The sequence below is a fragment of the Chlamydotis macqueenii genome, chromosome 19 (genome assembly GCF_036417535.1).
Source record: "Chlamydotis macqueenii isolate bChlMac1 chromosome 19, bChlMac1.mat, whole genome shotgun sequence".
NCBI classification, from domain to species: domain Eukaryota; kingdom Metazoa; phylum Chordata; class Aves; order Otidiformes; family Otididae; genus Chlamydotis; species Chlamydotis macqueenii.
This window is the reverse complement of record NC_141574.1, coordinates 12,913,726-12,925,370: the sequence shown is the minus strand read 5'-3', so window position 1 is coordinate 12,925,370 and position 11,645 is coordinate 12,913,726. Positions and strand designations below refer to the sequence as shown.

The following is an 11,645-nucleotide window of genomic DNA, read 5'->3' as shown; positions in this document are numbered from 1 at the left end:
CCCTGGCAGAGGAGCTGCAGCAAGCTTTGACGGGGCAATTTACGATGCTGCTAGCTCTTGCTGCTGAAACCCATCACCTCTGTGGCTGAGTCAGAGAAACAGCGGTGTAACCAGCCCCTGCTTCAGTGCAGGGGCCAGTCTTCAGACTGCAGCCAGCTTACGATGCCAGTGAAGATCAATTTGGCCCCGAAACAGCTGTGGTGTGGGCAACTGAAAACTTGAGGTGGAAAGTGTCAAGAGAAGGGGCAGGGTGAAGTGCAGGCACCAGTAACCTCTACCATGTTTTGCTTGCTATAACCAGAACACACTTCGTTATATTAAGACGGCTCTGCTTGGAGACACACGTCTCACATCTGATATGGAGGTGGGCAAATTCAATTTATATCTGCTTTCACTCTGCACTTCACACTTTATTGCTCATCCGCACTGGCAAGGTGGTTTCCAAAACTGAACAGACAGGAAAGCATGACGCTGTAGCTTTCGGGATGCTGAAACTGTAGTAAAATGACATTACCTCATCTGGACAAGCAAAACCAGAAAAGGCAACTCAAATGCAGAGCATCCCAGAACTTGGTAAATTTTTGAAAGAAATATCCAAAATAAATAGCTGGCACCATTAAGAAATGCATCTCGTTTCTCCTGTATATGTTTGGTGAAAATATCTTCTTTGCACATAAACAGCACCCAGGAGTGGCACCTGCTCAGCATGCCTCAATTATAACTTAATTAAATGCCTTATTTTGTGCAAAAGCTTTTCCTTCTTCATCTTTGTAAGATGACCACCAGGCTTGAAGTGTAAGCACTGACAATGGGATTCAACTTTTGCTTCTGCTGCCGTTAGGTCTCGGTAGCGTGGAGATAAGAGTTTTGCTGAGTGCCCTAGACAGACCCGATTGCTCTGTCACAGTCCTCTCTTCTGCCTCAGTTACACAGCAGGTAAGTTCTCGCGTTAAAGTACATTTTAAAGCTTTATTGGTCTAAATAAAAAAGTACAAAAGATTTTTACACTAGAACCTGGTTATTTTTCTGCAATTTTGCAAAACCAAGGGAACAGGCTCTTTGCATGCAGAACTTGGGACAGGCCAGGCCTTCACCTTCCAGAACGCAGGCTTCCGCTCAGTGAAGCATCTAACTCGCTGCAGGGGCTGCGGTCTTCTGACACAGCCTGGCCAGCAGTCCAGCCATTTGTAAAAGAGAGTTCACACCTTCTGCTATCTTCATATGAGTGTACCCGATTTCCTGGTGATAAAGACATTGTAAAATCTTCTGTTTTCTCTCCCAGTGTATGTGTAGTATAACTAATGATGAAATAGAACATCTTTACTGCTACGCGACCAACTTCAGAGTCACTCAAACTTAAGAGAAGCTTATCTTCTCTTCCTTTGTGTAAGAAGTAAGGCGCATATATTTGCGGCCAGGTTTTAAATCTGAAGAGCAATTCCATTACACCAGTTTACCGTCTGTCAGCAGGCTGTGAATATAACTTAATATTTTGCTACCTAATGGACTAGAATCAAGTGTGTGCTTGAAGAAAGTTCTCAAGGAGTTATTTTAGGCTTTGATGTAAATAATACATTCAGCCAGCATTATGTTTGTTACTAATGCTAGTTATCACTAAAGTGACTTCTGGCATTTCTATGGGTGGTTAGATTTAAATTGCAAGTGGCTGTTCTTACTGACAAACTGATGATGCAGAGTGGGAAAGAAAGCAGAATAAGGAGTTAAGAAAGACTTTTTCGCACTAATATATTGCAAGTCTCTAACAGCCCTGGGGCTGCCCCTGTATTGGGGATCACATCCTCTTCTTAAAAAAGCCCAAAAGACCCCACCAGGAGCTAGGTTAGTACTAACCTTGATAAATTCCAGTTTCAGATATTCTGGCATTTGAAAGGTTTTACACACACGGAAGATGTTGCCAATCACATCTTCTGGAGAGTATCCAAGTCGCCACAGGTGGGCAAGAATCTGTGCAGGCAAGAATAATCCCTCATTTATCTGCAAAACTTACCAGGTGAGTCAAGTACATTCACTTTTGGAACAGCTGTATATAACAACTGGAACTGCATGTACTGCTTCTAAAATGATTTAACCTCAGTTGTTTAGCAAGTAATTTCAATACAGCTTGCTTTTTTGCTTGTTGGCTTATTCATCTGAACAAACCCCTGCATATAAAGGATTTAATTCATCAATTCATCTACATGGTATTGGCCTTATCTTAAAAAAAAAAACCCACACTGTGAATTATTCAAAACAAACAAGAATTCTGTAGAGGAAAAGCATCTGTCTACTCAGACACAACACATGTAAACCAACCTTGTATGCTTCATCGATATTTGCATTTATGCAGTGCTGTATCATTTCTTTCACAAGCAGAGGATGAGGCTCGTCACATACCTGTATCAAAGAAATATTACACTTCAAAACACTAGAACAGTCTGCATTAAACCCCTGGTATTTTCACCAAGCTTCTATACAGCTGAAGCACTGATCAGACACATTCTCTAATACAGATTAAATATTAAGTAATAAGACTTTTCTGATAACATAGCCATCCTGCCATGGCAGACTCAATAGCATGAAATAAGAACACCCAAGTAATAGATTAAAAAGTTACCACTGTGAAATTTCCCAGCAATTATGCTTTGAGAGAGCTGGAAAGCAACATTCTCATATGTCCCATTAGGGACTGCAAGCCAGCTCTTCCTTTTCTAGAGGCACATGCACTTTTTTATGGCCTAATGCTGTGACTGCTACATACCCGTTGCTGTCTGCAAACCAGCAAAGCGCTTTCAAAGGCTTAGATATCCGACTGAAGGTCTCACACAGCTGTAGTGCTAAACTTCTAGCATCCCTGTTTTGCACTATTACTCACCTTAAAGACATTTTCACTGTTTATAAAGCCAAATCCAGAATATGTGGACTGTAAGTTGTTTAATGCCTGTGAAAGAAAAAATAAGACTTCATTTCTTTTCTGAAGTACTGTACTTCTCACCTCCTCCTCAGGACGAAATACACTTTTCAGAAAATTATGCCAAATAAGAAGTTTTCAATTAAGCAACAGAGTAAACTGCAAATGTACGCAGACTGTTTCCTCCCACAAGTCTGGTATCCAGTTCCCACCAATTCACTTTTAAGGAGCAGATCCCCATTAAAACCTCACAAAATCAAATACTTTAGTTACTCTTGTGCCATAGGTCACATCCCCTTTGTTTCACCTCTCCAAAGATAAATCCTGGAGAGCCACAATTCACAAGTTTTTTTGCTTTAAATGGAAGCCTTTGTTTCATTGCCTTTCTTCTTCTACCTGTCTCATATCTCCTTGGGCTGTGAAGATAATGGCTTCTAGTCCATCATCTGTATATGGCACATCCTCTTTCTCAACAATTTTCAGTAGTCTTGCAAGGATTTGTGAATCCGTCAGCTTGGTGTAACGTAGCACTGCACACCGGGATTGAACAGGTTCTAAGGACAGAGATGTGTGATTAGCATTTCCCTCTTTTCTCAAAAAAAAAAAAAAAAAATTGTTTTCATCTTGGAAGAAGCTACCTCAGTTTCCAACTCTTAATTTGTCTTCTTTTAAAGAAAAAGAACATGTCAGCTCCAGACAGTATATGGCATCTCCTTAAGCATATACAATTGTTACAGACCTTCACCTGAGCCCCAGGGTGCTACTTGAGTTTTCCCAGAGATGTGCAAATATCTATGAAGCTCAGCTTCTTCTGTTCTCCTGATTTTCTGAATGTATAGGTTTATCATGCTATTTTTAACGGCTAAACAAAAGTCTAAAGGTCTACAATGTGTTAGCCTGTAGGCAAACTTAAAGGTTATGTTTCAAAAAGGACAACAAAAGGGGTTCAATACCCAGTAAACAATACATCAAACGTCTCCAACTGTAGCAGAGTTGGATGGAGATTAAGCCCCAAGTATGAGAAATCTGCTTCTGCAGTCATGCATGGCACTAGCCATCAAAACCAGCTGTTCAGAGGGTTCAGCAGCTACACAAATGTATTCTTCTTTCATTAGCTGGATGTACAGGTGGTTTGATTTTTCAGAAGTACCGTGGTTTCTTGCAACAAGGGAGTCCAAGGTATTTCTGAAAATTGCCTGGAAAGTTAGCCAACAGTATGGAGAACATATGACAAAAATGCCCAGGGACTAGCAGCACTTCACCTATTATTTTGTCAGAGGCATTGCATGCAAGTGCGAAGCGCGTTGTTTTGGAATAAATTTCCATTGTTCTTCTCAATGCTTGCTGTGCTCCATCTGTCATGCTGAGGGAGAAAAGGAGTTAGGTCAGATTTTGCCCTTCACTCACTTATAGGTGCAGGCTAATAGCTATTTTTAGACAAGCTTCAGAGTTTACTGATATTAGACAGTGCTTTGTAAATTACTTGATATTCTGGCTTGATAAACTAAGCAGCTTTTTTCAGTCATGTGAATAAATCATCCCACAATGCAGGTAGTCACTGAGACCTCCATAAAACTAACATACAAAATTAAATCACTAATACTCTGAAGAATACTGCTAAGGATGCTACTCCTTATATAGAGATGGAGTACAACGTCCGGTTTTCCGTGAAATTGTCTACGTAAGCCAGACTCTTTTCAAAGAGAGAGAACAAGTAAAGTGGAAGATGCTATTTTACATCCAGCTAAATCCCAAAGTCTTTCACCCCAATGTTTAGCATCTTCTTTGAAGCAATGATCTCTGCTTGATATGAGTAATCTCATAAGAACAGTGTTCAATGTGTATTTATTTCCTACCAAATTACTTTTGATACCCTGACAGAAACAGCGAAGACCATCCAAGACAGCAGCTCTGCACACAGGACAGATACAATGCATTTCACATAGCAGTTGAGGTCAATTAAAAAACCACCTACCTGTCTGCTTCATCAAGGATGATTATTTTATGCCGGCCTTTTGGAAGCGTGACCTTTTGCTGGGCAAACATTTTGATTTTGTTTCTCACAACATCAATGCCTCTGGAACAATAATTTAAGTGATTCGTGATCAGTTGGGTGAAGTTACATAACAGATTTTATCCAGCAGCCACAGTGGCTGACGCTCTCCTGAGCTCCCTATTCTCCTGCTGTTTGTTCCTGCCCCTTCAGCTGTGCCCGTGTCACTGTTGTGAAGCCATGTTGTAAGCCAGGCTGCCTAACTGATTCAGATTTCAATACCAGTACTCCTCCTTTTTGAAAAAATAATTTATCAGTGTATATATATCAGTAACCTCACTTACAGTACCGCCATGAAAGGACTTATGTTTGGCAAAAGGTAGAGGTAATAAATGAACAAGGGCAGAAGCATTTAAGATCGCTTTGCTGTTTTGCCAGTGCTTCACACAGCTACGTCCACAGACCCAGCTTAACTCAGAGAGTTTAAGAAAAAACAGCGGAATAGCCTGCATTATTTTAGCACAACACGGACACTTGCCTAGACAGAGTTGTAATAAAGACTTACTTTTAAAAATAAAGGATTTTACTTTTTTTTTGTTCTATTTAGAAAATGAATGTTGTGATTCTATAGCTCTTCTATAACTGATCTTAACAAAGGCAGGTTATATTGTACTCATAAACAACCCTCCAGGAAATGTCCTCAGAATACTTCAGGATGGGTCTGCCACAGAACTTGGGAAATATAATTAGTCCTTAGTGCCTCATCCTTGGGGTAGAGTCAGCGTCCTCCACAGACCTAACACCCTTATCCTACATTTTAATCCCCAACTGCCCCTATAGCCCTAATTTCTACCACTTCACCTTTTTTTCCTAAGCACTGGAGTTTCACTGTAAACAACTTGTTCACTTTTCATTCTTAGGAGGATCTTAATGAATGCTGGAAGCTTAACTCTTTAAAGTAAATTAAAGTATCTATCAAGTTTGTAAAACATCAAGTAATAATATCTATGTTGATAGGTGGACACCAATGATTGTCTAATTGGAAAAAGCACACTGAAGTAAGTATTAGAGGCCTTACTATAGCATTAAGCCTATCGAGCTGGCCTGAGTTGAACAACAGTTAAAAGCAGGTACTTGCTTCTTCATTAAAAGTTTGATGAGGTTTATTCATTCTCACCTGTCATTTGAAGCATTCAGCTCCAAAACAGCATCCTTTAACGCAGGACCAAGCAGAGCACGAGCCAAGCAGAGGATACTGGTGGTTTTACCTGTTCCTGGGGGACCCTAGAAATGCAACAATGGAGCGATTGCTGCTAAGTTTAACGCCATTTTCTAAGCTGTGCTCTCTACAACGCTCCCCAGTCATGAAAAACAGCTGCAACAGAGGAGCTGCAGAGAGAAGATCAGACTAAAGGCTGCTGGTGTTCAGGGGGTTGGACTAGATGACCTTTGAAGGTCCCTTCCAACCCTAACCATTCTATGATTCTATCCTGCCTCCAAACAGAGGAGCGAAAGGCTGCAGGGAGAAGCACAAGACATGCCTCAGTAGGCACCTAAGGGCCAGGTCAGTTTTTACCAGAAAGCTGTTTATTTCTTGTCTATTCTCCCCAGAACACTGCTGTGTGACTATACAGTCAACATCTCTCTTACCAATACATTCAGGCACAATGCAAATCTATACTGGGAGGCTGTTGTAGCTGGATTTCAGAAGCCAGGACCGACGTGGTGATACAGTACAACACAGTAATACTTACAGCAATAATAATATTTGGTACATTCCCCTCTTTTGCAAAGACCTGAGAAAGAATAATAATTAAAAGTTATACGAGTAGGAACAAATAGTTTCCAATTCTACAGCTACCATTTCTTATTTTCCCTCCTGCTTTCATTTTTTGAACCTTGCTGCTTTCTCTTTTTTTTTAAATTGAATTGTTAGAAGTCAGTCCCTAGAATAATAAGGAAAAACTTAAAAAGCACTTGGTCCCACAGCTCTTTAGTATTCTTGCCTTCCTTTTGCATCTGTTTTAATTGTATGCTTGCTAGTATAAGCTTTCTGTTAACAAATACTGTGTTTACAAACTAATTTGTAAAGGAAAATATTTTTCTTCCAGAGGAGTGTTATGTTTCTTTCTGTTGTTATATGTATTATATTTATTCATTGAAACAGTATTATTGTAACAGCTACAAATTTTCTAAGTTGTATCAAAACACGGCCAATTTAAACAACAGCCCAATTTAAGAAGGCATATTTCCTTAGAACACGACTCAAACATGCCCTAAAACATGTAATTTCTTAAGTAAATCAGAAAGGTTTTTTCCAAGTACTTGAATATAGATGTAAAAATACAAAAGTGCTTTTATTGGTCTGTGGATCTATGTAGAATTCTGTTTTTTGACCTAACCCCTGAAAAAAACAGAGGGACAGCTACGCACCTCCAGCCTGCTCACTGTATCTTCATTTCCAACTATTTCACACAGTTTCACGGGTCTGTATTTTTCCACCCTGCAAAAGTAAAAACCCCACACACTTCAGCACGACCAATAACACTTTTAATAGTGCTTTTACACTGAGAGGAAAGGATGATTAGGACAACAAGGGACAAAGATGACCGGATGTGTCCTCCGTGCAGACGCTGCGGAGTCCCTCGACAGGGACATCTTGCTTTCTCCCCCCGGGCTGCCCCGTTCCCTCTCTCACCCCACAGGCCCCAGCCCGGCCTGGGCAGGTTACAGGGTGCTGACAGAGCCCTCTCCGCTGCCAGGACCCCCAACTTCCCAGTCACACCCAGCTCCCGCAGCCCGGGGGACGGGGCCGCACGACCTCCCCCACCCAGAGGCGCCGTGCGGATACAGGGCCCACAGAGTAGCGCGAGCCCCCGCCTTCCCGCCAACGGCGCGCCCCGCCCTCCCGCTCTTTCCATAGGCTATGCCACGGCAAGCCCCGCCTCCCGCCCCGCTCTGCACCAATGGCCGCGCGCCCTCGGCCCTTCCTCCCTCCCCCGGCTCCATCTCGCAGGCGCTCAATGGCCGCCCGGGCTGTCTCGCCCTCAGCCGCCGCTGACCCGCGCGGGCCGCGCCGCCTCCGTCGCTCACCAGGGCAGCTCGTAATGGCCGCCGCCGGCGGGAGCGGACCCCGAGGGGTCGGCGGATCCCCGCTTCTCGCCCCCGGCGGGCCCGGCCTTCTCGTCCTCCGCGACCTCCATTTCCATCCCGGCGGCGCTTGGCCTGGCCCGGCCCCTGCTCTCCCCGCCGCCTCCGTGAGGGGAGGGCCGCGCTGCCGGGCCCGCCTCGCGGGGCGGGACGGGACGGGACGGGACGGGCAAGGCCGGCGGGGTGGGTCCGCGGGGGTGGGCACCGCAGGTGTTCTCCGGCCTCGGTACCCCTGTGAGGCCGTTGGGAGGCGGGGGCTGGCGGTTACGCGTGGGGGCTGATCCCAGCACGGCTGGGCGGGCTTGTGCTGGGCTAGTTTGGAGGCTGGCTGCTCTTCCCGCCCTGCTGACTGGTTACATGCTAAGATAATTAATAAAAACAGTAGTATGTTTGCACTTCAGGCCTCTAAGCCTTTGTTTCTTCTTCCAGCTACCTTTATTTCCCCATATAAAATGAAAACAATGAAAGACACCTTGCAAAATACTGTAAGTAGTTATGTTATAACGGAGGGGTGTGGTTCTGCTGCTACCGTTAGAATTTGGGTATAGGTGCTAGTTTGAAACTTCAGTAGTTACTCGGGCCTTGGCGCATCTTTAAGTTCTGTTTATGCGCCACATAATCAACGATGTTTGTGTTAGGTCAGCGAGCAGAGGATGGCCTCTGATTCCTTGGGAAATGTTTCTCATTTGAGATTGGTGGGAGGCAGAAGCTTGGAACTGATCATATTTGAAGCCCTATCTGAGTGGTGATGCTCTTCTAAGGGAGCAACTTCCTGCCGCTTTTCATAACGTTTGCCTTCCAATGTTATTGTCAGCGCCTGTTACTTGGCATTTTGAAGTTGGCATGTGAATGCTGGCAGATGAGTGCGGTTCCTTCAGCCTGTGGAACTGGTTCAGCCTATGGCCTGGCAGTGATGGGGTTTGCCGAGTTTCTCGTAAGGCTCTAAAACACTGGAGGGTGAAGTTTCCATTACGCAAAGTGCAGTCTAAAATCTGAGTTTTCATGTGGGCGAGGTGGTCAGTGCTTTCATCTTGTTTTGCGTATTTTTTTATTAATAGCTGTACGTGGTTTCTAGTGGTTTTAGGATAAGTGTTATGTACGGGTGAAATTGTAAGTGGTCTGCAGGCTTTACATGGCTGGCTGAATTAACTGTGGATTAACTTTGTCTCCAATGTAGACAAAGTAGAAAATTAAATAATGACATAATTATGTGTCATATGAGGGTGAGACAGTTGGAATTTTTCTTCATTATTCAGACTGTTCATAGCACACATACTGGATTAACACATTGTTCCTGTAATACCTCAAACTCACTGTGTTACTCACTGTGTTGTCTTTGGATTTAATTTACTGCGGTACTCAGCAGAACCAAACATGAGACAGTGAAATACTACAGCTGCATACAGTGCTGCTGGTCATAACAGTCTGTCACTAAAGCACACTAAACATGCTTTGGTTTCTTGCCAAATTAAACAGTTATGCTCTTAGGAAGTACCAGCCTCTAGATAAGATAAAATTTTTCTGGCGAACATTAATTCTCCCACTATGTGCACAGGATTGCTGCTGATAAGCACCCAGAGGACAGTAAGGAAGGCTATTCACAAGAATTGTTGCAGAGAGCCTGATGACAGATTTTGTGATATGTTTCTGCGAACCAGTTGCAATGTGTGTTTCTCTGGAGCACGGCCTTCTAGAGCGCTGCAGCCCCTGTGTAGGTAGTAACTCCTCAGTGTTGCTTATCCACAGTGGTTCTGCAGTTTACCGAACACAGAGTAAGTATTTATTGAAAGCACAACAATATTTATAAGGATGTGTGGCAGGTGGATAGGCAGACCTGAGCCTAAACAAGTTTTAAAACACATCTGTCCCAAAATGAGAACTGTTTTTATTGTGTTCTGTGTATTGAGATCACAGGATGCATCCAGGGTAAAATGAATTCCAAATTCAGTGCTGAAATGGCAGAACTCCTCTGATGTGTTATCAACGGTGCCTGAATACACATGCGTGCAGTAGATGCACTGTATCATCCTGAAAGGAGAATAACCCTGAATTTAAGATTATTCTTTCTGACCCATCTCCCTCCCACCCCAAAAGATACATAGAGAAAGGTTACTAAGTATTTGTAATCAGTATGGAGTACAGATAAAGGCTTTTTGCTAATTATGTAGTTAGCAAGGGGAATGCTCCTCTTGGGTGTATTTATATGGGAACTACTACTCGTAATGGAGATCGCCATCAGAGAAATGGTGACCTTGTGGTCATCCCAGGAGCAAGGAAGTCCCAGCTGCAGGTGTTTGATGTAGGGAATGGTTCCTTTAAAGACCATATGGTGGCTCTTCTCAGTTTATTTCCAGTCAAGGGCTCGTGCTTTAGTTCCTGCAGGGAAACCAAAGCCCAGTGTAACAGATTTCGTCAGAGGGTTGGGTAAATGCAGAAGTTGTGGCAAAAGAATTACTGTTTTGCATGCTATGGTGGTGAAACTGGGGATAGCTTGTTTTGAATTTGAGCAAGAAGTTGAAATTAGTGAAGACATTAGAAGTGAGGCAGTAGTTGAAGACAGCAAAGAGCAACAGTGACAAAATGATGATGGGGGATGTGAGGTGTAAAATCCAGAAGGCAGTAGAAATAAAGGGTAAGAGAAGAAACAAACTTTAGGCAGTCATTAGTGAAAATAGGTATCTGTACTGCGTATTCAGTACAGATAAGTAATAAAAAAATTCTTGCATACAGTGGTTTTGGGAAGGAGGGCAGAACTGTTCAGTATTCACGGTCGTTTTGCTTTTGGGTTAAATCTGTGAGTTCTGCTTACTGCTATTGTAAGGGCTAACACTAATACCTGTTATCCAGCAGGTCTAAAAGGCCAGGGGCTGAGACCTTAAACTGCAGCATTAGGAAAAGTGCAAAGTTCCTTCGGCTGTCCATTCCCCGTCCCCACCTGCCCTGCAGTCTCAGTTAAAGCTGTCACCTCCTATTGCAGCGTGCTGTTGTTCAGCAGCCACAACTAGGTCACGTAGCACAGATGGTCTTGCTGCCAGGGAAATGCGGAGTCTGCAGTCCCCTCTGAGGCTCTTCCCTGTTCGCTCGCTCTCCATTTCACACAGTCAGGTTGGAGACAGAGGAATGAATTCTGATGCTACTGACCATTTTCTCCTGTGCTCAGTGAGGCTGAAAGCATAAAGCAAAGCTGGTACAAACACTAGGAGTGAAAGTCATGGTGGGATGGTTGGAAGGGAGGCTGGACTGGTGCTTTGCAAAATAGGGCATCACCGAATTAGAGGGTTTCACGGGCTTGGCGTGTCTGCACCCAGACTGACAGGGGCCCTGATTCCTGTAGAGCTGCTGCTCTGGAGCTCTAACAGCAAAACCAGGGGTGACATTGTCAGTATACATAGGGTGTTAATTTGTTCTTCCTCTTGTAGCATCAAAGCACCCTCCATTCTTCATGTGTTTATCCACAGCCTGTCCCTGGGAGGTACAGTTGTGCTGATCTGAGGTGATGTTACGTGTACCATTTAAAAGAGACTCTGATGTTGTAAATATTTAGAATTCTTTTCTATAAGCACCTGAAAATACTTTAAAAAGTGGATTTAGATC

At 43.5% G+C, this 11,645-nt stretch overlaps 1 protein-coding gene across 1 annotated transcript; it reads right to left on the bottom strand.

The window, feature by feature from the left end:
- Window positions 1–955: 955 nt before the first annotated feature.
- RFC2 (replication factor C subunit 2) lies at window positions 956–8,153 on the bottom strand. The gene is made up of 11 exons (XM_086763040.1): window positions 7,995–8,153; window positions 7,335–7,404; window positions 6,656–6,697; window positions 6,079–6,185; window positions 4,884–4,985; window positions 4,171–4,271; window positions 3,305–3,462; window positions 2,873–2,938; window positions 2,314–2,394; window positions 1,852–1,965; window positions 956–1,239 (listed from the first exon to the last, which is right to left on the bottom strand). The coding sequence occupies exons 1-11, from the start codon at window positions 8,108–8,110 to the stop codon at window positions 1,129–1,131; spliced, it is 1,068 nt and encodes a 355-aa protein (XP_086619166.1). The 5' UTR covers window positions 8,111–8,153; the 3' UTR covers window positions 956–1,128.
- Window positions 8,154–11,645: the final 3,492 nt, after the last annotated feature.